The sequence below is a fragment of the Sus scrofa genome, chromosome 15 (genome assembly GCF_000003025.6).
Source record: "Sus scrofa isolate TJ Tabasco breed Duroc chromosome 15, Sscrofa11.1, whole genome shotgun sequence".
In the NCBI taxonomy this organism is placed as follows: Eukaryota; Metazoa; Chordata; class Mammalia; order Artiodactyla; family Suidae; genus Sus; species Sus scrofa.
This window is the reverse complement of record NC_010457.5, coordinates 108,437,726-108,465,018: the sequence shown is the minus strand read 5'-3', so window position 1 is coordinate 108,465,018 and position 27,293 is coordinate 108,437,726. Positions and strand designations below refer to the sequence as shown.

The 27,293-nt window shown below is 38.7% G+C and overlaps 1 protein-coding gene across 6 annotated transcripts in view; it reads right to left on the bottom strand.

The window, feature by feature from the left end:
- Positions 1-27,293, bottom strand: part of PARD3B (par-3 family cell polarity regulator beta) — a 1,031,031-nt gene that overhangs the window by 448,469 nt on the left and 555,269 nt on the right. For all 6 annotated transcript variants that reach the window (XM_021075042.1, XM_021075045.1, XM_021075043.1 and 3 more), the window contains 4 exons: positions 22,781-22,906; positions 20,264-20,622; positions 17,554-17,693; positions 16,163-16,291 (listed from right to left, as the gene is read on the bottom strand). In XM_021075042.1, the coding sequence (XP_020930701.1) occupies positions 16,163-16,291; positions 17,554-17,693; positions 20,264-20,622; positions 22,781-22,906 (754 nt within the window). The remainder of the gene's footprint in view (positions 1-16,162; positions 16,292-17,553; positions 17,694-20,263; positions 20,623-22,780; positions 22,907-27,293) is intronic.

The window sequence follows — 27,293 nt, the reverse complement described above, 5'->3', positions numbered from 1 at the left end:
CTTCTTTATTATGACAGGTGGTATTATTTGGCAACTACCCTGTCCAAATTAACCCTAAAAAGGCAATTTTCCGCATTTGAAACTAAGACTGTGTCTATATCCACTCCTCAACAACTGGCTGAAAAGTTTCAATACACCTACTGAGCACATCCATTTATTCTAAATAAAACTGAAAAGCAAATAAACTAAAAGTTGCTTTGATAGTTTTTTTTTTTTTAACTAAGTTGGGCAGGATTGTGTAAAACACCAAGTAAAACACTCTTAAAATATTTATCTCCCTGTCTTTGTTTTTTCATATCCTTTGCACACTAAGCATGGATAATCCAGAATAGATTTTATACTCCATTTGACCTGAAAGAAGTCTCAAAGTCATAATTCAAATATGTTAATGACTAGTTAAAGAGACACCTGACCAATTATTTTCTTGTTAAGGCAGTCCTTGATCTCAGCCTTTGTCTCTGTGAATGTCGAGTTCATCTCATTGTTTTAGCCACATCAAAAGCAGGGCATTGGCTAAACAAATGTGCCTGATTTACAAAGGCAGCCATATCTTAGTGATACAAAGCAAGTCATCTAGTGTTTAATGGGGATCGTATGTTCAGATGCCTCTTCAAGCTTATTATTTTTTCTGCTATATTACAGAATGAAAAACCAACCTACTAAAAAAAACAAGCTGACCGACATAAAGAATCAACAACATTCTATAATTACAAATAAGTGTAAATCATTTACAATATAACACAACACAATAGATATGTATCAATTTTAACCATTATTCAGCACCAGTACACTTTGTACTCTGACCAGATCTCTAAATTCTAACAAACATATCTGTACTAGTAGAAAGTCCAGCTTGCAATGTCCTGAGAAATTATAAGTGTTCTAAGAACACTGTGAGCAAAAACTCACTTTTTTTTCCCCCTTAGCATTCTATAATTAGCATTTGGATAATCTCTTATCTCCTCTTAAAGAAAAATAGATTTGGGAACTTAAAAAAAAAAAAGGAATGGTTTCTGGTTTCCTTTTACTTTCTTCACTCTCTGGTCTATGGTAATTAATGTCGACTCAATACCACGCTCAATCATGTCTTTCCCCTGGGACAGTACTTTCAATTAAACCTTTTATTTCATCCAAGAATGCCTGTCCTCATTGACCACTGCACTTTTTATCTGTGGATTTATGATAATCTAATGCACATCTCCTCGCAGGCAGAATGGCCTTATGAATCCTTATTGTTCTTATACCCGAAGAGCAGTGAAAAACAAAATTAGCTCCTGCAGAAGGCAGGAAGGAAACCGTGTTTGTTTAACACAGCCAGAGGCCTTTCACTACCTGCCCAATGGCCTTGACCACGCCACTGCCGCCGGCCTCTCCATGTGCAGGCTGCCCTTGCCTGGCTGCCCCAGTCTGATAAGCCAAGCCAACTCCCTTGAGAGCCACTGAGAGCTGAGGGTGAGAGCAACACAATCTTTGGGTTGCATTTTCAAAGGTTTGTGAAGGAAGTAAGACATTTACATGCTATCAGTATTCTTTTCTGAAGAAATCCTACAGGTTAAAGAGGAACTTCTGAACTGCTGTTTGACTGCAAAGAACAGGCAAAAAAAAAAAAGCGTCTAGCTTGTGTGTAGGTATTTTGCCTTTATTTTCTTTCCAACCAGGATGCACATCATTTGGTTTTTCTTTTTCAAACATACACAAATTATAGTGGCATGTTATTAACTCAACCACCATGAAAAACTCCATATATATATATATATTTCACAATCATACTCAGTTATGCACCTAAAGACAAGGCTGGATCTAGGACGCTTGTGTCTCTTTACAATATGGTGAATAAATCACTGTCACATATATCCTTGTTATGAATGAGTACTGCAGCCTTCATCTTGGTTTGGCTTTTTCACATGCCTACATAGCACATAAAATTATCACGTTAATAATTACAGTAATATTTATTTATATAATTTATTTTCAACCTGTCTAGCACCCAAGAGGAATTGAGGTGGCTTGCATTAATAATTACATGGAAAATATCTGCCAAGTTTTCAACAAGTTACTAGTGTTGGCATAGTCATATTTTTCTTGCAGAGGGATTCAGAACTCAAAGATTCCTTTTTTACTGCATTAAGGATGGCCAAAACATCAATGAATTGTGTTCATAATTCATTCCCTTTTCTTTATGTGTAATGGAAATAAGCTTTAAATAAATTGCGACCGTGGGCACAGACAAGGCAATTTCTAGCAGGAAAACAGGTTGTATGCTGTAAGTTTGTTTGTAAACTCAATTCTTGGAATTCAACTTTTTGTTTCTTTTCTCAAAAGAAATCCAGGTAAATTGTGCCCAGGTTTCAATGAGCCAACATGGTTTGTTCACTCTATAGTATCTCCAAAACACAACAGTATATGGAAATTTACATTCTATTGGATGGGCCATATTTAAGAATGCTCTATGTGGAAACATGCCTGAATTTACAGCTTAGGAAAGAAGGAGCACATTCCCTTCTGAGCTGGCTGTGGGCATAAGCCTCTAATGGTACCCACAGCCGTGATGCTGTCAGGAGAATATTGAAAGAAGGGCTCCATCTGTCTACTAACTACTCTGGCAACAAGCACCACAATGGCAGGGGGTGGAAAAGGTGGCCAGGAGAAAGGTATCTGTTGACAATCTGTTACCATTACATTTACTTAGGAGAAAGCTTTCTTTAGGTCAAAAGCTCTCAGGGCATTCTGAACCATGGAATAAACACTCAGAGGTGGACTCCTGCTGCTCATTTATGTAAACAGATCATTCATAACTCAGGCACTGTCTATATGGAGTGTCATGCCAAGATTTGATGCATGGAATAGAATTTTCCAGTAGGGAGAGATCTAAGAGAATTAGTTCAGGGAATTCCCATTTTAGTTCAGCAGTTAGCAAACCCAGCTAGCATCCATGAGGAGAGGGTTTGATCCCTGGTCTCGCTCAGTGGGTTAAGGATCTGGTGTTGCCATGAGCTGTGGTGTAGGTCACAGATACAGCTGGGATCCCACATTGCTGTGGTTGTGGCGTAGGCCGGCAGCTGTATCTCTGATTCAAGCCCTGGTCTGGGAACTTCCATATGCTGCACATGTAGCTCTAAAAAGAAAAAAAAAAAAAAAAAAAAAGGGTGTCAGTTAAAATATTGCTAAACAGCAAAGTATGGAAAGGAGAATAGCTCATCCACTTTTGTATCTCTTGCACTCTAGTTTTACTGAAAAATAACTCAATAAAATTTTTGTGAATGAAATTTAGAAAGATAAGACCCAAGAAGCTCAATGGCCTTTCTAAAAACTCAACTACCCATCAGAAGTCCTGGGCCAATAGCTGAATCTTACATCCCTGACCAATATGCATCCTGCTATAGAAGAGTGTACTCTCCAACTTACCTAACCTAATGTGAGAGGTTGTAATATTGGTCTCAGGGAATAATGCCTCCTTGAAATGTGACTACAGTTCTTTCTGTCCAAATGTGGAATCTCTTCACCTCTCTCATGAATCTTGACTGGCCCTGTTAACTTGCTTTAACTAGGAGAATGAAGCAGAAGTAACACTATGAAGCTTGTAAAGCTAGGCCTTAAGACCCTTGCATCTTTTGCTTTTACTGAAAATGTCATGTAAGGAAGACATACTGCTTTGTGGAAGATGAGAAGGCACATGAAAGAGAAGCAAGGTGCCCCACCCAGCAGCCAGCATCAACTGAGCATCCTTGTCAGGGAGGCCATCTTGGACTTTCCAGCCCAGCCGATGCTCCAGTTGGATATAAGCTACATGAATAAGCCCACAGTACTTAGAAACAAAGACCTTATAAAAGAGGGCATCAAACAGATCTTAAATTCACATTTAATAACTATTCTATATTATCCTTAGAAATGGTCCTGTTATAGACTTGCAAATTTTGCTCAAATGATAGCATAAGTAGCCAACAATAATATTACCATAACCAAGATATTTCTTTTCTTTCCCTCGGTTTTCCTTCCTGTCTTGGCTCATGCTTCTGTTCTCCTGAAGTTTTATCCTCTTTGCTGCTTTGAATTTATCTAGGGCCCAACCACAATGCCACTTCACAAATTAAATTTTTCATGATTTTAAAAGCCTTATTAACTTGTTTCTTTTGATAACGCCCAGTGCACTCAGTCTCTCAGCTTCTCCCTTAAATGTGCGCACTTATTTTCCTCCCACTGGCTTTCCCCACAGATGATAGGTCCTCTACCATGTTCTTATGCTGTTTCTCTAATGGCGCTTAGCATTGTTCAGAAGCTCCAGTAGTTCAGGCATCACAACTTAGGACATCTTAGAACACCCAGTCCTGAAACAATATCTAGCACAAATAAACAGTAAGTATTTGATCAACTCTATTGGAAAGGGTAGATATTCAGTAAATATTTGCTGAACAATTGGGTCCTGTTATCATCAATGCAGACCCAGAAATAGAGGGAAATGGAGGCACCAGAAGATAATTCTCCTGAATGTTAGTTTCTCTTTGAGTATCATGGATGAGGGACATTTGGTGCCATGGTCATGTAAAAGGTGTTTTGGTTGGGTGTTTTTGTGTTTTACCATTTTCTGTTTTTTTTGTTTTTTTTTTTTCTTGTTTGTTTCTGTGTATTTTTTCCCCTCTGATGGGGAGTCAAGAGTCTACAGATGAACTGCGTAGCTTCTGGAAAGGAGAGAAAGGAGCCCTTTTGAGTCAGGCTGAAAGTCTGCAACTCACCTGCAGGGTTTGAAGGCTGACAATTCCATAAACCAGGAGCCAGAGGCTCCAGTGTTTACACCGTAAAGACTATCAGGGAGAGGCTTTGTTGTTCTTGGGGCTGGTATGTTTCTCCATTCTACTACCATCTTCATCCACCACCTGGCATTTTAATGAATCTAATGTAATGTACTATTACCTGCCTCTTCATCACCACCTGGTATTTAAATGTAACGTAGAAATAAAAATATTCTGCAATTGAGAGATACCATACTGAGTGTCATTTGCTTCCAGAAAGGCAGGATGATAGGTCAGAACAAGAAAGAAAAGGGGAGAAGAAGGAAAAGAAGATAAGAGAAAATACAAGGAGATGGAAACATTTTAAGCTGTTAAACAATCCTTCCTTAGGTCCTAAGCCTCTAAGAAATGCAGAGAATTAATTACGGAAAGACTCAGTGATAAAAGTCCTTCATATAACTCAATAAGTGGCCAGGAAACATAATTGAACTCGTTTATAATTGAATATCCTGCCATCAGGGCAGATTTAAAGAAGGGTAAACTTAAAGAGACATAACAATATTAAATGTTCTTTTGTCTTTTTAACATTTGTATAAAACATTCTTAAAGAGAGAACTAAGACTGGGGTGGGGCTTCCTTTAGGCAGCAACAGGAATTAAATAGTATGTGATTTGTACTTGGGCATCTTCATTTAAATAATTATAATATCTTAAAGAAAAGTGCATCTTAACTCCTTCAATGTTTTATTATATTTGACAAGTTCAGTAAAAGGGCACCTATCTACTGGTGCATTATGCCTCATACGTTCTGCACGCTCATTAAAAATAATGAGAACATATTTAAAAGTCATTGCCCAGAGAATCTTTGGGGATGGGGCATGAGAAGAGGTAAGTGGCAACAGATTGTTATTTAAGTGTCTATCTCTGTTTTATCAGTCCTTAGGAAAAAAAAGTAACAATCTTACTGATATTCTTTAATGATAAAGATCACACATTTTCTTGAAAAACAGGCAGATGAAACATGTTCAAACCTCTCGGTATACTTTCAAAATGAAACGGGCTCTTGTGGCAGTTTCACATGTGTGGTATTTACTTTGATAACAGCTGGAAAAGTCAACCACAATCAATTAAAGGCAGTCCTTTTCTCCCCCCCTTAATCTTTCAATATCCTTTACAAAACGAATGCATTTCCTTATCTCACACCAAAGGTACTTTAACAAATGTACTGATCACAGGCATGGGGTAATTAGGCAAATCAAGGTCACCCCAGAGCTTTGCAACCACCTTCTTATCCAGCTGCTCCATATCAACAGCTGGCATGAATTACTGGTAACATGTGGCTAACTGGATAATAAGAAGGATATAGTTTGCGCTTGGTCACAATATTCCTTTTTCTGAGCTATTTAAACATGCATATTCAGAAAACTTTTTTTTTTCCCCCTAGCCTCTGGAAGCCTAATCATGGCCACAGTAGCCACTAATAAGACATATGTCTTGTGCCATGAGAATCTGGCAGAATCTCATGGCTCTTCACCCTTAACTTTGCAAGAGAATGTAATTAGGCCCCAGTCCTCTGAAATGTCACAAGAGTTTCTTTTCAGAACAGAACACCCCGCCTTCCACCACCTTAATCTCCAACAAAACCAGCCTTGTGATAAAAGCCATTAAGTATTTTCATTCTGACACCTGGAAGCCATACAACTGGGCAAAATGGCCAGCACTTCCTCCATCTGTTTTAATAATGCTGAACCAGAGCATTTATCATCATCTATTTTATCAAGACTAAATTTTGCTGACAAGAGTTCAGTCAAATTCTTTTAGGTATGAGTACTTCCCAGGGAGTAGCAAACGACTAATAATCCCTCAGCCTTGTGGGTTATTGAACGCATTTTAAAACCTGGCAGAGATGAAGGGCCTAGTCTTTTAACACAAAGCACAAGTGAGAAGGTATATGATACCTATCTCGGTCAGATAGACATCTTCCTTTAAAACGATTTCTGCTTTTGACAAGGTGAATCATGGTAAGGGGCAATATCTCTGTGCCTCATTTTCCCCATCTTTAAAAGGAGACAAATGGGAACAACCAAGCAGGGTGGCTCTGCAACAGTACAAGAGAATTACTTTCTTAGAAGCTCTGCAAACTCTAACCTGAGTTCAAGCCAGCAGGATGGGGATGGTAGAGTGTGGTCCATGCCCTGGGCCAGTGGAGCATACCTCACCTGCAGCATTCTATCTTGGAGATAAAGGGTAAAGGAAGGAGTGGAAAGTGTAACTGCAAACAAATACCAATAACCCAATCTTCTCTCCCTACAAGTATCTCCCTTTGGTATGCATCTAAATCTACAAGTTACAAGGTGGCACGTAACACATTTTGAGCACAATCAAATTGAGTGTGGAAATTTTAAAGCACAATCGAGTTGGGCCTGAAAAAGTCAAGTACAATTGAGTTTGCCTAAATGAATCAGGTGTAATTGAGTTGAGTAACTGGATTGCACTCAGCACTGGCCCTTTGCCAAAATGAGGGGCACGTGGCCAAAGAGACGCAACTCAATTGGGCTTGAAATTGTCACCAAATACTTTTCTCTAAGCAAGAAGTTGTTTGCAGGATAGAAAGATTAAGTTGAAAATGTGATTATTGAAGTTAGCTTCAGTCATCATGTTGCCCTATAGACCTTATACTCTTTATAATTAAATTATTATAACAGTCCTCAAATTTGAGGGACAAAATGCAGCTTTGAGCCCCACCCCTAGATTTTCTGATTTCTTGGGTCTGGAGGGGGCCTGAGAATTTGCATGTTTAATAAGTTCCCAGGTGATGCTCTACTGCTGGTCTGAGACCACCCTTGAAGACCATTTGTCTAACAAGTTACTGTAGCCAAGATTGAAAGATTTTAAAAGTACTTGAAATACTTTTAATACTTCAAAAATACCTTGAATGTTTTCAAATAAAAGGTACTGATACCTATGGTTTTTCTTTACAAGTAAACTGTACAACTAGATTATGATAATTTAAATTATCTAAACTGTTATTTACATTTAATACTATCCCTACCCTCTTTGTCTAGTGTGTAATTAGAAAGTGCCAATCCCCTGATTTCTAAGGAAATCTCTCCATATTTTTCATTTGGTATAAAATGATTGTAGCAGGATGGATAATCCATTAGATATGGATTAGATATAGATCAAGGGCAATAGCTCTTTTAGCAATGCCTTCTCTAGCTTTCTCTATCATCTATTTTAATAATGCATAGCTTTCACTTATTCAGTCAACAAACATTTACTGAGCCGACAGTGTGCACCAAGCATAGGAAATAACAACAGGAGTTAACATTATTTGACACTTACCACCTCTTAGCATATATGCTCAACTAATTCTCACAACCCTACAAGATAGGTGCTGTTATCATCCTTATTTGACAAATGAAGAAACTGAGGCATAGAGAGGTTGTGTAAGACAGTGAGGTAGGTACTCAGTCCCATGAGACTCTCCAACTGGGACTTTTTTATTTTATAATGATTTTTATTTTTTCTATTATAGTTGATTTACAGTGTTTTGTCCATTTTCTATTGTACAGCAAAGTGACCCAGTCATATATATATAAACATATATATATATTCTTTTTTCCACATTATCCTCCATCATGCTCCATCACAAGTGACTAGATACAGTTCCCAGTGCTATACAGCAGGATCTCATTGCTTATCCATTCCAAATGCGATAGTTGGCACCTATTAACCCCAGATTCCCAGTCCATCCCACTCCTTTTCCCTCCCCACTTGGCAACCACAAATCTGTTCTCCAAGTCCATGAGACAAACTGGGACTTTTAAGTGCTGTTTCTCTACAGTTTTTAAGGTGATTCCGAGATATGGGAAGGGGAGTTCTGAATATGAATGGAAAAATAAGTGGGGCTTCACAACCTAGACCTGAGGGTTCAAGGAAGCTCTGGAAGTAAACCTCTTGAAGAGTTGTACAGTGAAAGGGAAAGGAAAAAGTGTCCTCCATACAAGGAAGTCTCAGCAAATATTTGGCAAGGAGAAGGCCCTGGTAACGTTTTCACGAGTAAAAAAAAGTTTGGAATGGCTAGAGAGCAGGGGGAAGGAAAAAATGCTCATGATCACTGGCCCATAGCTTGGGATCTATAAAAGGAATGTAATTCTAGGACAAAAATAATTGTTTTCTTCTCCAAATTTGCCTATATATCTTGTAAGGCTATCTCTAGACATCCAAACTCAAAACTTAGGGAGTACTGGTGTATCTCACTCCTTGTCTTCAATATCTATTGGAAGCTAGAGCCAACTTTTTCTGTCTCCACATCCCTCTCCATTTCCAATGAGTGGAAAGCCCTCACTGTGCACTTAATATCTATCCTTCAGAGAAGCAGTGATGACAATAACAAGTAACATTTGCTGGCTCCCATTTCATGTGCCCTATTCTAAGTACTACCCATGCATCTCACTTAATGCTAACAGTCTCCCACACAGACAACATCTGATTCTCATGTTTGTGATGAAGACTAGGACATGGGAAGTAAGTTTATCAAGGCCATTCAGCCAATCAGTGGGAGAGGTGGGATTCAACTCAGGTGTGACTAATCCCAGATTCCAAGCTCTTAACCACTACAGTCTAATAAATTACAATAGCTCCTAGCAGGTACCCTAATATGTCCTCATCCCTTCCGAACAACACTATTCCTTGGGCTGGCTCCTTGCTCAGGAATTTACCAGACTGGTCAGCTTACTATCTCCTCGATATACTTTGTGTTTTCCAATCTCTAAGTACTTGAAGATGCTATTTCCTTCCCCCCTGTAGCTCTTCAGTTTGAAATACTACTCAGTCATTAGGACTCTTCTCAAATATCATTATGTTCTTACAGGTTTTTTCAGTCCCCAACTTTGAATCTCTGTCACACTGTATTTCTATAATTTGATCAACACATGACTCCTTTTTTCTTTATGGGCTTGAAGCTTCTGGAGGATAGGGACACATCTTACTGTTTTCTGGAGTTGCAAGGCCTGGACTACTGGTTTACTAGAAATTCAGTAAGAAGGAAATGGAAATGATTATAGAAAGAGGAAGAAATGAAGACCTATTGTAGCAAGGATTCCATCCAAAGTCACAGAACTGAGTGACCTGGGAGTTTCCATAGTGGCTCAGTGGAAACAAATCCAACTAGTAACCATGAGGATGCCAGTTCGATCCCTGGCTTCACTCGGTGGCTTAAAGATCTGGTGTTGTCATGAGCTCTGGTGTAGGTCGCAGACGCAGCTCAGATCTGGCTTTGCTGTGGCTGTGGCATTGGCCAGCAGCTCCAGCTCCAGCTCCAATCTGACCCTTAGCCTGGGAACTTCCATATGCTGTGGGTGTGGCCCCAAAAAGACAAAAAAAAAAAAAAAAAAAAAAAAAGAGAGAGAGAGAGAGAGCTGAGTGACTTGGAGAAGCTCTAAAACATAGCTGTGCATTTTGGTTTTTGCATAATTATTTTAATTTTAAAACATAACTCTTGCATTTTGGTTTAGGTAGAAAAATCATTCTGAAATCATCCTTCAATTTCTGCTACTTATCCACAAATAACCACTGTAATATTCATTCTTCCTTAAGTACCTTGGTTAATTAAGCATAGAATCATTTGAATCAAATAGCCAAAGGGAATAAAATAATATATCAGCTAAATGAGGTTCATCTAAGATTTCAAACTTGAATTCTTGCATGATTCATGATGTTAAATAAATTGACATAGAAAGGTGTGAATTTCTAGCTTAAGAAGAAGAGAGAGTAAACCGTGAAGGGGCTGAGGCTGAATGTCATTTGCTAAGGTAGTCACTAGATCTGGTAAATGCAGTAGTGTTTGAATACACCGATCTTAGCAACTATTAAGGGGGCCTCCACGCATGCGTGCATCATTTTCTCCCCCCTCAGCAAAGGCAATGTTTCTGCATGAAGGTCAGATCAGCATGACAAACATGGCTAACTTTGGGATCTCAATCATGCCAAGCAGGTACTCGCTTGCTTGCAATACAGTTAATCCCCCTCGCAGAGGCCAGCACTTAATAATGGGCAAACTTGGCAGGTAGAAATTATAAATACATTTGAAATTTTCTCAGCTTGTTTTACCCACCAGGAATTGCTGTGATTTTCAGAATAATTTAAAGATAAGGCAGCAGGTCAGAACAGGAAACATTAAAGAGGTTAACAATGAAATGGCAGAAGAGTTCCTTTTCCCCAGTGAAAGAAGAGAGCCACACGCATGTACCCGTACATGGACATCCATGGTAAATAACACAGCCTCTTTCTCTGAAGCACTTTTAAAAAAAGCATGGAATAGAAAATCTTTATTTTTGTAGGGTCTTTTCTAAATGGAAAGACAGCTTTATTGACACTCTGCAGACGACAAAAAGGATTTTGGGTGTCAGGGATGGAAAAGAACTTGAAGTCCATGTCTCTCCCCGAAGAGACCAAACCGACCACCAAAAAAAGGAGCATAATTTTCATTTCAAGTATAGACGCAGACACAGTAGTTGCACCTTCCAATTCTGTTACCGACACTACTCTCCAAGTCCCTTGTGCATAAATGTTCCTTACGTGAACACCTTTTTAATAAACTCACCCCAATAAGGCGGTAAGAACATCAGACAATCTTCCAGATTGGGATTCTGGAGAGATTACCTTTGAAGCACACTTCTTTTGATAAAAACACTAGAAAGAGCTAAATATTGATGATGTTATTACATAGATGCCTCTCATGTGATTTTCAACCCAGCTGGCCACAGATGGAAAGAAGCCTGGCTAAATGTGCCGCTATACTTGTGATACCAATCGCTCAGAAAGGAGGAGGACATGGACCAGAAAATATAAGAATTCAGCCCCAGTTCTCTTATGTGGTTAAGTCAGAAGTGACCAGGAAATGGATGTGGAGGCCTTTGGAATGACAGAAGGTCACATCCCAGAGACCATCCTATATCAGGATTTCCTGTGGAACTGCTGACCACAGGCTCCCTTGACTGTGAGCGTTAAGACTTTACAGGAAGCTAATGATAACAAGGGTGTAAGGAAGATTTAACTGTCAGCAGAGAGGCAGAGCAGTGCTGTGAGGAGGGTATGGAGCTCCTGAAAGAGCACGACTTAACAAAAGGGAGAGGACAGCTCAGAACAGGAAACCAATAAACACAGTTTGTTTTCTTCAAAGGAGATAGAACAAGACAAAGGCAGGAAGTACTGTCCTTCCTTCATCCTGCCAGATTTTCAATGGAAAGTCAAGTGTGTGCATCAATCATGATAAGGGAGAGGGGACCGGAAACGATACCACCTTCAATTTTTTGAAAGAAAAATACAAAGATATATCACGTTGCACACTCTTCTTCATTCTGTGTTTTCAAATAGTCCAATGCCACACTCTGAATAACCACTGAAATATCCCCAGCATACCAAACATGACCTCTCTTGAAACTTCCTGCATGGTTCCCACTACTTAGCATTCAAGACAGATATTTGGGCTGGAAAAATATTATTCCATATTTCTCCAAAACAAAGATTCTGGGTCCACATTACTTAAGTGCTTGTAAGCCTCAAAGGCCCTGGCTTTGCTGTGGTTACAAAGAATAGCCCACATCTTTGGATAGATAGAAGTCACATATTTTTATAAGAGACTGTTTGCCAGAGAATTCTAAGAGAATGGATGCTAACTTCATGCCCAACAAATTTTGTGTAACATGAAAATTGATGAGAACAAAGAATTTATTTTCACTCATAATCTCCTACCTGCACAATTAATATGCTCCCTGGTGGGCTTGGCCTGTGATGTCACTTTCTTGGCTAGAAATCCAATTTCATTAAATTACATTAAGTGAGAGTGAAATAATATATATAAACTGCCTGGCTTGTAAATTTGGTTGGTTAGACAAATTCTGTTTGTAATTCAGTATTTGGGATACCAGGATACATTTAAAAATAATGAAAAAGAAAACAGTGTTCAAAATAGTAGTTAGTCCCAGGTAAGCCTCCATAAATTAATACCTATAAAGTATAATAATATTGATGTTAGGTAATAATGTCTTTACAAAAAGCGGTAATGTTCCAGAAGAAATAATTATTTCCAAAACACATTGAATACCAACAATTGACCAGAAGCAACACTAAGAATATTGCAGGCATTATCTCTTTTAATCCTCACAGCAATCCAATGATACAGATGGGGAAATTGAGCCTCTGAATGATTTTATAATCTGCTCCAGACCACACAATAGGGTGAGGACAAAAGCTGATCCTCAGAGATGATGCTAAGTGCTAAGAAATCTAGGCATTTAGTTCCTGCCCACTATGAGCCCATGGACTGGTTACTCAACAACCCTGAGCCTCTGTTTTCTCAACTACAAAAGTAGAACTGGACTCGCTGATTCGTTCAGCTCCCTTTAGTTCAAAATTTCTATTATTCCTTTTGCAAACTTCTCGATTTAATTGTCTGATTGAAAATGCATCCAGAGTTTCACACTGGAATAAGATCAACATCCCCTTCTCCTTTATGGGAGGGTGGGAGGGGAGAAGGGAAGAGGAGAGCCTCCAGGAAGAAAGAATTAGCTGTGCAGTTGGGAATTCTAGAGGACATGTGGAAAAGGCATCTAAGTAACTGTTAGATGTGGAACCAGGGACTCGTGAGGGTTTGAGTTCCTAGCTGGAGCTCTGCTGTTGGGTTCTTTTGCAGGCCTAGGGCCTACCTGGAATATTTTTCTTCCTAGGCAGGATTTTACTTCTCCCAGGATCATAGTTCAACAGAAAACACAGTCAAAACTTCATTCCTTGTTCTCCCACCCCTGAAACAAGTACATAGTCCTACTGAGGTTTTCTAAGAGTTTTTATCACCAGCAACCAGAGGGCTTCCTGCTATCATCCACGCTGCCCCCTTTTGTATTGCTTCTTTTCACTTTGACCGTTGTAGAGAAAGATCCAGGTCTTTGGCTAAATAAAAGATTGAAGGAAAGGATCCATTAGAATTTAGAGAAAAAAGAATCTAGATGTCCAGTTTTGACAGCATTTCTCTTTAAGAAGAGTAAGGAGCTTCAGTGAGGTGATGAGGCAGAAACTCAAGATTCTGCCTTCCAAAGTGGCTGGGTATGGAGGAGTCAAGTAGAGGAAAGGTGGTGGCAACTGCATCTTCCCTTCCCTATCTGACCACAGATCTTCTCAAGGCACACAACAGAACAAGAGGAAAAATGGGTAAGATGATGGGAAAGAGAAGAAAGGATCATAAGGAAACTCCCTGATACACAAGCATGAGGAGAAGGATTTTCTTTGGCCAATACGAAGGAGAATTAAAATATGCGAGGGGATTCCGGAAGGCTGTATGTTCAAACGTGAATATAAACACATGTAACAGAATATTAAGCTCAGAATAGGTATCTTGGAGGTTATCTAACCTCATCACCTCACCAATGGGAGAACTGTTTCTAGAGCATCTCTGACATCTGGCAATCCTGGTTCTGTTTCAGTGTGCTAAGTAAGCTATTTCCTTCTTGGACAGCTCCAACAGTTAGCAAGTGCTTGAAACATTATCACTTCCAACTATTTGTTTTGGAATAGGCTCACTTAGGGCAGGAAATTAGTCAGTTCTTTTTTTCCCTTTTTTTTTTTTTTTGGCTGCAGCCTTGGGATATGGAAGTTCCTGGGCCAGGGATTGAACCCGTGCCACAGCAGTGACCTAAGGCACAGCAGTGATAATGCCAGCTCCTTAACCCACTGCACCAAAAGAGAACTCCCAGTCTTAATTATTTTTATATCCCCAGAACTTCCAACTCAGTGCACAGCATATGCTCAGTAACTTGTTTGTTGGATTAATACATATGTAAATTAATGGATATAAACTATCTAAAAAACAGATTAAATTTTTCTTTCTAATTCATACAGTAACTCTTTATATATATGATAGCAATTATCAGGTGTCCTAAACTTTCTCTTTTCAAGTTAACTGTACTCAATTTTCTCAACTGTCACTGTTGTGATGATCTAACTCTGGGAACCTATCCTATTACCCATATGTGCCTTTGTCATTTCTTACATAGATCCAAAGGAAATAAAAACCAAAGGGTAATTAAAATCCCTTCTACCACATCTATCCCTTTTTATTATTATATAAAAGTTCTTTGAATTTTTTAAAAACATAAAATATTTCAATAATAATATGTGTGCATTGTTAAAAAAATAAGTAAGGAAAATTTCTCATAATCCCAACAATCTGGGTGCATCTCCTCCCAGCTATTTTTAAAAAAAGGTTTTTAATGTAATTTCATCATATTGCATGTATCATTTTATACCCAACTTTTTATTTAATAATATACTATGAACATTCTCTCACACATTACTAATTCCCCACAGAGACTATTTTAAGTACTTATATTTCATTGGAAAGCTATCCAGTTATTTATTTTACCAATACCTTTTGGTTGTACAGTGCTCAATATATCACTACAATAAATAGAACATGAGAAAGAAAAATCAATGCGCAAGAATTTTTTCCACATCTTTGATGATCAGTTTAGGACAAATTACTAAAAATGCTGTTACGAGGTCAAAGGGTATACATTTTTAATAAGACTTTTGAAATTCTCTTTCTTGAGATGCCTTTCCCAGCCTTCAAGACTAGGTTAAATTCCCTTCTTATATATTACTGTAGCAATCCACAGTCTGCTTTCATAATCTTTATCATCATTTTAAACACTTGCTTATATTTTAATTTTCTTTGAGACTACAGATTGCATTTAGGTAGGGCCATGAATATTTCTTCTGATTGTGTTTTACACATAGCCTAGCCCATAGCACACACGCAATGTATATATAATGTGTGTATATGTGTGTGTGTATGCTATATTCGAGTTTAAGTTTCTGCCTTTTTTTTTACATACACATATATCTACTTATTTTCAGATTATTTTCCCTTATAGGTTATTACAAAATATTGAGTAGAACTCCTGTTCTATATGGTAGGTCCTTGTTGATTATCTATTTGATATATAGTAGTGTGTATATGTTAACCCCAAACTTCTAATTCATTCCCTGCTGCCACAAATCCCCTTTGATAACCTAAATTTGTTGATTATGTCTGTGGGTCTATTTCTCTTTTGCATATAAGTTAATTTGTATCACTGTTTTAGATTTCACATATAAACAATATCATATGATACTTGTCTTTATTTAGTTGAATACTGTTAAACTGCTTCCTTGAAGCATGTGTAAATTGATACATTTGAAGCACTACTTGCATTTATAACTCACTGCATCATCATCCTAAAACAGTGGTACCCTAAATGGGGCAAAACACTTCCAGTGTGATTCAATTTTTTTTACAAATGAAGCCTATGACTTAGAACTCATTTCTCAGCAACTATGAATTCACAGCATATTAAGCTCCATATTGAAAATTCAGTAAGACTGTGATCTGAACATTACCAGTTCTCGGGGCAGAAAAGTTCCTTCTTGGCGGGCGATGACCAGTGAAGCAGTCTCTCCCTGCTTGGTGCTCCTCAGCATGGCCACGAGCTCTTCCTGAGTTCGGCCAGTGATGTCTCTGCCATTTACCTAATGCATGCAAGCATATGAGCAGCCACAGTTACCAAACTTGCCATCTCCTTCCACCCTAGATGGTTTCTGAAAGCAAGCAGCAAATGGGCTCCCACAATCAATAAAGCTCTGGAAAAGATGAAAACTGAATACATGAGCCCAAACCAGCCATGTTTATAGTTCTGGCAATATAGCAGCCATCATTATTCTGGTGCTGGACAGTCTCAGACATTCAGTGATTTTTCCCAAGACATCACATTCTTATGAAGGGGAAATCAAACTGACAGATACCAGAGAATGACTCATCAAATAGGAAGGAAGCTGATTTCAAATCCTTAACTGGTACCATTTTCTGCCTTATACAAAAGGCAGGAGATGGACCATTATCACATGGTAAATTCCTGCAGAAATAAGAGTTTTTTGTTATAATTTTACAGTGTTCTCCATGCTTAGAAAATTATAGTCACTACCTTACGATAGATTATTGGAGATTCTAATTTGGGGCTACATTAGTCATTTTGTACATTTTCTTTCATGATCTAAAACTACATAAAATGTTAAAGTGTTGCTTCCATGCTATAAGAAAGTTAAATGGAATCAGCCAGTTTCAATGAAGATGACTTCTTAAAAGGTAAGCTGACAATATATAAATAGCCAAGAAGATGATGCTATCAAATGAAAACAATAAACAAAACAAAACTTCTTGCTTGGGTATTCCAAATACTTCTCTATATGCATGGATCAGTCTGAGACAGACTGGCCCACTTTTGGAGAAAATTAAAGAAACCTTTATCAAGGCTTGAATGGGACTTTTAAATTCTTAGCCCTAATTGAATATATGATGAGCTCTTGGATTTGACCTAAATTTCCCAGAGGACCTATGAGGTGTAAGTAAGAAAGAGGAGATACGGAAAACTTTTTAGTATTATTTGGCCTCATATCACTATCCTTATTGAAAACTTACAAAGTAAGGCTATCCATTAACTAATTTTCTAATTAAAGTCCTTATCTTGTCTATAGGTACAGTTTTCAATATATTGACTTCAAAACTTTACATGTTTATATACTTAAACACCAAGAAATATTTTTTAATTTTTATTTTTTAAGTTTTATTGAAGTATAATTAAGTTGCAAGCTTGTGATAATTTCTGCTGTACAACAAAGTGACCCAGTCATACATATATACATATCCAACCTCTGTCAGATTCTTTTCCCACACAGATTATCACAAATACTCGGTCAAGAAATATTTTATTGAAAATATTCATTTTAATTCTTACCTCCAAAATTCTGTCCCCTGATTGTAGGCGGCCATCTTTTATTGCTGCTCCCTTTGGTAAAATATTTTTTACAAAAATGGGACCAGGACCATGTATGGAAGAATCTCTGGTAACCACAGTGAAACCAAGTCCTTCAGGGCCTAGTGTGTAAGATGAAGAAAATGCATAGTCACTTTAAGCAGGAATAATGTTATATTCAATCTTACAGTAAAATCTATCTAATGTAGATGGATATAGAATAAGTGACATATTGACATCCCAGCAAATATTTTAAAGATGCTTCAGTTTTCCTGGTTTCAAATTCAGATTACAGCTCCTGACAGGTCATGACGGTGTTACAGTGAATTTAGAGCCAATGTAGATGTATAAGACTTTTATTAAGGTTCTAGAAGAAACACCACATGCTATCCATATACATATGGGAGATTGATTTCTCAGTAAATCATAACTCGACCTCACACCTTCCCCACAAGCAAAGGGCTGTCTGATGTGTCAGGCTTTCAATCAGCTAGCTGCTCATCGCCCCTCTACCTGTGTCTCCATCCCCTGTGTATTGCAGCCCACTCTCCCATCACTTGCTCTTGCTACTCCTTCCCGTCTCTCACATCTCCAGGTTCTCCCTTTGCGTGTATGGAGTTTGTTCTTTCTTTGCAGAGGTAGGCTTAGATTTCTCTATCCTTAAGAATCCTTACTTCGATCTTACTGCTTCTTCAATCTTCCCACCAGCTATGACCTCCACATGATATGTAATATTCCCTATTCTGATTCTTCCCCTTTTCTAGCTTTGACATTTCTCATTAATGATTTTCTTGAAATTAACTCCTCCCCTGTTTTTTTTCTTTTTCCTTTACATAGGCTTAATCTTATTTAATTAAAATAGCCTCATGCTAGCAACATTTTAGTTTTCATTTTTAAAATTTTTAAATTGCAGTTGACTTACAATGTGTCAATTTCTACTGTACAGCAAAGTGACCCAGGTATATAATAGATAGATAGACAGACAATCTTCCACCATATTCTATCACAAGAGACTGCATTCAGTTTCTGAATATTTTCCTACCTCTCTAATCATATCATATCCCTCACCCTTTCTCTTATCCACTATTCTCCTGCTTTAACATAGGTGTTCCCCGAGGATCAATCCTGGAGCAATTTGTCCTCCAGACTCTCTGCATTGGCCAGCTCCTGGCTCCAACTACCATCTCCCTCTGGATATGACATCTATATCTCTTTGGCTCTAGTCTCTCTGGTGTCAGGTTTCTAGATATCACCTATGCCCATACTTTCATTAGCATTTTCAACTTCACTACCAACCTCCTTCTCTGAAAGAGATCCTGGCCTTTTTCTACTTAAAATTCTTATTTCTGGTAATGGCATTTCCACTGTGCAAGTCACCCTGGCCAAAAACCTTAACACTGACTGTGCCTCCTCTCTTCACTCCTATATCCAGTCACACTTAGGCATACATATCCTGGATGCAATGCACCCTTTTCTCATCCCTTGTGGTTTGCTCTCTTCTTTAGTATATCTTTTTGCTGTCAGATTAATCTTCCCCAAACTCAGCTGTAATGTAATATGCTTTATTTTTGCATTCAAGGCTTTTGGATGGGTTTTTAAGGTCACATTCTGTGCCTGATTTATCTACCCTCAAAGCACTCAACCCCATGCCTTATACACAGCTGCGTAATTTGCATAAAAGCACAACTAATGCATTTATATAAAAAACCTAATTGCTAAGTGCACTGGAGTATTTGTGTCTTCTGGTCAGTATATTTTCTTCCCAGCCTAGAATTCTTATAGGGGAACAAAATCTTTACCAGAAGATACTTCAGAATAATCTTCATATCCCAATTAAAGGTACATATTATTTGCTTTAGCTGTACGTTAATAAGTATTCTAAAATCTCCTTGTGATCATTAAATTTTCTGTCAATTCAGACAAAGACCCATCAAATCTTGATATTTTTTTTTTAACAGAGTGTTGAAAATCAGAGTGGATTGCTGAAGGTTGCAGTGGGGAAGAGATTATCTAGAGATGTTACAGGGAAAAGCACAGAAGGGCCTGAATGCATTTGTGTGTATGTGTATAACTACATAAACATGGTGAACAGACATAATCTAGTCTTACTGATCTGGGCTGTACAGGAACAGAAAAGTTGAAAAAGATGAAGAAAGAAAAGGTTATGCATGCTTTTGAAATTAAGTATATTTGAAAATTGTTTGCAATGTTGAATTAGTGAAATTAATAATTACTACATATTTGCTGAGGATAATTTTTTGCTCATATAAAAACTATCTTCAAGAACCAGATATACCATATTGGCTTTTCAGACCTGGGCTAAATGATGCTTCAAAAATCACTAATCTTGCTCAAAACAGATACAGATGAATTTTAGCGCCTCTGTAAGTATTAAGTAGTGATACAATATTGCTCCATTCCTATCAAGTTTGAAATGGTTCTTTCTTTTTCTCATGCCTTTCTAATTTTCTTGTTTAAAATACTCTACACTCTCCAGGAAAAAAAAAAAAAAAAAGAATAAGAAAGTACTACAATTTCAAGAAATTTAAGTTACCAAAGTATACACTTTAACTCTGTTCTTTGATTCAATTAAATGAAGGAAGAATTAACAAAATTAGCCTTAATGCATTTCTCTTAACCAATTTTACATGTTACAATAATAGAATGCTATTAGGCATAATTTAATAATTACCTTTCTTTAGGTCAATCTTAATCTTCTTTGCATTTTTCTTGCTGCCAAAGCCCATGAGAGGGGAGAGTGAGGGAGAAGATGGCTTTCTTCCCACCCTTGGCACTCGGGGGCTCCTGCTTTGCTGCAGGGAAGTTGAAGCATCATCTTTAGGACCGTTTGATCCTGTGGGATTTACCATCTTGACCCCGGATTTCCCATGGATAGAAGGTGGCACTTTTGTTCTTGAAGCACCATCGTTGTTACCAAAAATGTGAAGAGGTCCAATAACTGATTTCTCATACTGTTCCCGGTTTTGTGGTGGAAGCACACGGAGGAGCACACTTGGAGATTTCATTGCCTGACGGAAGACGTCCTGAGCCCTTAAAAGACAGTAAATGTGTAAAGACGCTGGGTTTTAGCATGCTGTGCTGACTTAAGCCCCAGCATCACTGCTACAGGAGCAGCATGGCAGTGTAAGCACAGGAGATGTTACTACCAGTGTGACTTGGCTAACTTAAGTACTAGTTACCACGTATGGCCTGCCCGGTAGGTGCCACCTCCCTGGGCTACATGCATATTATCAACATGCATAATTCTCTCATTTAACTTTCTCAGAAACCGTGTTAAGTAAATGTAATTGGCTCTCATTTTGCAAACTGAAGTCATGGAGGCTCAGAGAGGTTAAGCAACCTGTCCAATGACCCAGAGCTTTTAAGCATTTCTAAATCTGAAAATCTGTCCAGAAGTATTTCCTGAAGTAGATATGAAAGAAAGCTTTAATCTTAAATGGAAAAATAAATCTTCACAGTTTTGGTCAGATTATTATTTGCTTTCCTTTGAGGGCTTTATTCTAAAGTACAGGGTCTTTTCTAACATGGCTTGTGTTCCAGAAGCCCAGTTTTGACACAAACATTTGTTCATGGAGACATTTGGTAGGTGTGTTGGTTGTGCCATATATCACAGTGGACTATCAATTCACCAAGCAATTCTCCCTGTTATTCTATTATAGAGTACCTGCATTTTCTACTTTTTTGTCTTAGCGCTTGCTGTTTTTTTCTTAAATTTACTCCTACTTTTTCTCTCTTTCTTCCTTATGCCTCCTTATCCCTTATGACTGCTTAAACCAACCATCTTTCCCAGATTTCTTGCCAATGAGATGAGGGGTTAGAGGAAATCTGGCTCATCAGGGAGGAAGAAACTGGTTTGTTGTCTTGTTTCTCTTTCCTACTTCCTGAAACTCAGAAGTGATGGAGGGAACTCCAGCAGGTATCTTGTGACCACAGCACAATGTCAAGAGAGTAGCTCTGTAACAAGGATGGCAAAGCAGAAAGGTGGAAGATGCCTGATCACTGATGGTGGTGAACCCACCACACCAACTCTGGACTGCCACCTGTGTACTTATTTGTCCTTAGAAAAAATATGTTGTTTAGCTCCCCTTATTTTAGGTCTCTGTTATGAGCAGCCACACTAAATACTACTTAGTCACAATTCCAACTACTAACCGATCTTTGCCTCATCTTAGTGAAGAGCATACACATTTAGGGGAGGAGGGAGAAGATTTCACTTAGCCCAACTCCTTTGATCACTTCCTTGACTAGGAGTCAACTTCTATACCATATTGAATTTTATGAACCTTGATTTCTACCTATAGGGATAATAATATCTTCCTTGCATTCCTATTAAGTCTTAGTAAAAAGTACAGTGCTATACAAAAATAATATCATTACTGACAATTATAATTTTGCCTATTATTCATTATTTTCAGAAACAGACCTTTAAGGGTTAATTTTCTTTCACACTTAAGCAGCTAGTGTCCACTGCCCTCCACTCACAACCACACAGCCTCTTCCGCCAACGCAGTATTAGGAATTAATGGTCGCAGAGAAGACACAAGTTATTTTGGTCAGAAAGATTGGTGGTCATTGCTAAAGAGTATTCGTGATTATTCCCTTGGTCCACTGTAATGCCAACATATATTTCAAAAAAGCATATGCAGAGTGCTGCATAGCCAAATTGTTAGGCACACACTCCTATTCCCGTCACATTTTCCCATGCAGAGAAATGATTTCTTGAGGGAGAGTATTTTAATTTTTTTCCATTTGTTTCTATTATTCAGTGAATCCTCACAGACATCTCTCACAGATATTTAGTTTAAGGAAGACTGCTGACATCAAGTAAGTTAATTAATAAGCCGAACTAACTGTCTGTGAAAAGAGTCATTAAATACCAGTCTAACTGACCCATAACCCAAGGAAAACAAACCCCTCTATCGAAGTCCCAGAAAGACAGCAGCTAGGCAGGAGGCTTGCTCTGTTCTGCAGTTTGCCCTTCTCAGGCTGTTAGGGACATGTGCAGGCCACCTTCGAGTTGCAAAAACACAAGACACATTTGACAATGGATGTTCTGGGGTCGGAGGGAACTGACCAGAAATTCTACCTTCATTTTTCTACATTTTTGATCATCATAAGTTCAGTGGTGACTGTACACATTCTAGGAATCAATAAAGTAAATGAAACAAAGGAAAAAAAAGAGGCTTACTGAGCAAAAGTTTTGTCTGTGAGGTCCACGTTGTTGATTTTCACAATACATTCATTTTCATGAAAGAGTCCCTCTCGCTTGGATCTGCTGTTTTCCTCAATGCCGCGGATGAAGAGCCCTAGAATCCTAAATGCAAAAATTTAGATAGCAATAGATTGAATAATAATAATCCACTAGTTGTTTCTCCACTTGTAACTGTCCAGACTTGAGTATTGATTTCTACTTATGAAACAAATGACGCTTTATATTCAGGCATCTTGTCTTATTATCCAAATCCTTAGTGAAAAACAAAATAACACCAAAAAACCCTGGCATACACATGCGGCTCATTAAAGAGAACCTCCCCCCCCCAAGACAAATACATATAAATACCAACCCAGAGCCCACTGATCTGCAATCCCATTTCTCACGCTTGCAGTACACTCGGCAAAGGCTAGTGTAGCTCAGCAGAGTTGAGGACACAGAGCACAGAGTGGTTTGGAGAAGACACCCCAGAAATCCTGACTGTAATAAGTGAGTTGGTGATGGCACCAAGGAGGCAACTTGATGTTTGACATTGGGAGAGGATTAGGTATTCACAGTAAATTATTTTTTGTTTGCTTTTCAGGGCCACACCTGTGGGCATATGGAAGTTCCCAGGCTAGGGGTCCAGTCAGAACTGGAGCTGCCGGCCTACACCACAGCCAGAGCAACGCCAGATCCGAGCCATGTCTGTGACCTACACCAGAGCTCACAGCAATGCCAGATCTCCGACCCACTAAGTGAGGCCAAGGATCAAACCCGCATCTTCATAGATACAAGTCAGGTTCATTACCACTGAGCCATGATGGGAACTCCTATTCACAGTAAATTTTTGCAGTCTTCCTGCCTATTCCAATAATATGCATTTCGAGACATGAACCTTTAACGTAGATCATATTACATTATATTCAGAAGGAAGCTCAGTCCCATTTGAATTGAGTGTGTGCTGAATGTTTTCTATGTGCGTGGGTTGCAGGAGAGTGAGCCAGGGCTGTGCGACCAGGATATCAGGTCACTACAGCCTTGGAGAAAAAGAGAAATTAAATACTGGAGATAGCAGTGATCCCAGGGTATTCATAGAAAGATTTGGGAAGAAAGTGGAATGTCAACTGGATTAGAAGAATGAGTGGGATTTGGTTTGGAGGAGAGAGAGAAGGATAGACACAAGCACAGTGAGGCAGGAATGACCTGGTGTGTCTGTGTAAGGAGCCTGGCAGGAGCTCACATTGAATGGGGAACCAGGGCCACACAGAGGGGCCTTGGGCACCAGCTGGTGGACTTCTCTGATGAGGCTGCAGTAATACACATGCCGCTCTCTGCTTCTCAATGAGACAGTGGCGGGACAAAGGCAGGGCTTTGAGAAAAGTGGTCTGAAATTTCAACCAGGAAGAGTCTGGATTCAGAGAGGATACCCTGAGGCTCCTGGGGCTTCATGACAGTGGGTTAGAGTCAGGAAGGGCGGGGGTTGGAGAAAAAGAAAAGGAGAAGGCAAACTACAGCAGTAAGAAGAAAGCATTTGTGTGCACCTGCAAGCGTGCAAAGGTTTGCACCAATGACATATTGGTAGTATGTGATCTGAAAACTTAAAGAAATCAAACTTATGTTTATTTTAGTCATTTCTCATGAGAGGGGTTTCCCTCGTTCCTGCAGCAGGTCAGGGTCCCAGCTGTCTCACAATAAGACAGACAGACAGGTCCTCTAGGAGGAGTCTGCTGGGTGAGGAGAAACTGCCACCTCCTCTTCCCTCATCCTCTTGTCTTTCTACTCTGTCATCCTCTTTCACAGAGGGGCCTTTCATGCTGTTACGTAGCGCCTCTGCATTATGTCTCAAATCTAAACAAAACATGAGCACTTTTTATGTGTGCATAATAGGATCACCATGGCAAAGGGCAGTCCCTACTGAAAGCGGAGGAAAAAACCAGCTTCTGGGTGGAGCTGCTGCAAAGTGGGGCCTCTGTCTCCAGGGCCTCAGTTCATCTAATGCGCTCATGTCCTGTCCAGACGGCCAGCAGAGAGGTGTATGCAGGGCGATTTAGATCTCTACTTCAAAAAAAAAAAAAAAAAAAGTCAACTGAACACAGTATGCTGACTCAGGAGAGAGAAGAACAAATAGTCAAGCCACCTATTGTGGGGAAAGCTCAGGGTCATAGGCCAAGTGTGTGGTGAGGCTTCATTTCCTATTTCTAGTAGGTCAGTAAATTAATCACATTCGGTATGGAAGAGAATAAGGGCCAAAGCTACTATCTGATAAAGGATCTGCGATTTAAATTCATATTTTTAAGATACCGATCCCACCTTAATCTCTTAACATAAAATTAAAATTTGAACTATATGACACGGCAAGGAAAGGAAAGAGACATAGAATAAAATAGTGTTTCTCGCCTAAATTAAACAACTCTCTAACAGTTCACATGTTGGATTTCTGTTATGGTGGATTCACGATAACATGATCCATTAGGAGGCTCGCATGTGGTTATAAACTAGTTTATGTAAGCGATATTTTTTTAACAAGCATTCAAGTCTTCCTTTAATTTAATTCAGTAGATCATCAGTCATGTAATGTTACTCCCTAGGATTTAATTTCACATTTGGGGAGATGAATTAATTCTTTCAGGCCACTGGGTTGCAATTTAGCTGGCATATTACAGCTGGAATATGCTATGTGAACCTCACTGATCTAAATAACCTAACTTTCCATGAAAAATTTATTGACAGAATAAGCCCAACTGTAAAACCCATGTGTCAGAGGCAATTTTGGTAAAATGTAAAAGTGACTGATTTTATTAGTTTGGTTCCTGGCAACAAACCACTCCGGCTTTCTTTATTCTATGGAAGGGATGGGTTCCCTCTAGTTTGATTTCATCCAGACCCCTATGAGGAGGCTGAGGAAAGCATTCCCCTTTCTCCTTGTTGCCCCAAACGGGTGGGCTGCGGTAGCTGTCTTCTTTGGGACCAAGACTCTCAGAAATTAAAAATTAATGCCATTGAGGAATTATAGGCTGAGGTAAACCTTTTAATTTGCATAATGAGCAGTGATAAAAGGAGGCTGAAATCCACCACCCAGCAGAATAAGAGAGGTAACAATTGCTTCTTGCTCTTCTTTTTTTTTTTTTTTTTCATTTTTTATTTTCCCACTGTACAGCAAGGGGATCAAGTTATCCTTACATGTATACATTACAATTACATTTTTTCCCCACCCTTTCTTGCTCTTCTAATAATCATTTAGGCACAAACCTACCCTCTGCTCACCATCTTCCTTCTTCCCACTGTGTCACACGGCCACTTACCTGCTCAGCATTTTTACCTAAACATCTCCTCTTCTCACATTTTGGGTCACTCTTCACCCTTTCCTTCCTTCCTCTGCCTCATATTCAGCTGTCTTTACTATGAATCAGGTATATTATGCTGTCTTCATTTATAACAAATAGATTTTCCTGCTTTTAAGTTCTAAGATAAAACCCTATAGTCGTCTTGAAAAAAAAAATGAATGAAATGAAGTTGTTTTTTACTTGCAGGGACTCTGATTTTTATTTTTTCTTTGCATTTCAGTTTTTATTGTGCAAGCCAGTGGTCCTGCATACAAGCAGCATTCAGCACTCTACTGAATCCACTGGGGCCTTATCTAGTGCAGCAGCCCACAGTGTTGTACGTGGGGTGTTCTACATTTGATCAGGGATCTTATTCTACAACAGGTGTAGCTCTATCTTTCTAAAAGAAAAAAAAAAAAACAACTAAGGAATTGAAGGCAAAGCCAATTATAGTAGTCTTAGTAAATAATTAAATGTAAATTCTAGTTGAAAATAATAACACAAAGCAGTAAATGGAAGGAAATTAAGGACTAAGTCTCCCACTATGACCTAAACTCCCCCCACCCCTGTGTGTTCACACAGTGAGACCATATGGCATGATGAAGTCAGACGCTTGTCTGACACGCTCTATATGCTGTTGCTTCTAGACACATGGGTTGAGTTAAGTGTGCTGTTTCAGCCTGGACTCATTACTTCTTAAGTTTTACTGGCTCATGTCTCCACTTGCATATTATTTTTTTAATGTTTTTTAAATTCAATTTCCTTTCTATAATGCTAGTGGATAGCAAAAAACATATCTTACCAAGTTATGGAAGAGCTGACCATAAACGTATAAAAGTTCAGTTCTGAACCAGGCTTTTCTGTTTTAGCCAAAATAGAAATCATCTCGATAATTTACACATTTATATGTTGTATGTTTTACAAAGAACGTTCCCATTTTTCATGTCCTTTAATCCCCGCAACCTTGATGTGAAGTATGTATCCAGGAGAGGCAAGATTAGGGGACTCCTTGCTCCAGGTCTCAAAAGAGAACACTGAGATTCAAGTCCAATTGTTCCAAGTCCAAGTCTAATACTTTTTCTCCTTTTCTACAAGGTTCACGTTAGAAATCAGAACCAGGAAGGAGCAGGAAGGAAATCAATACACTCTAGCGTGTTTTCCTCATTTGAAGTGAGAGACAGTGA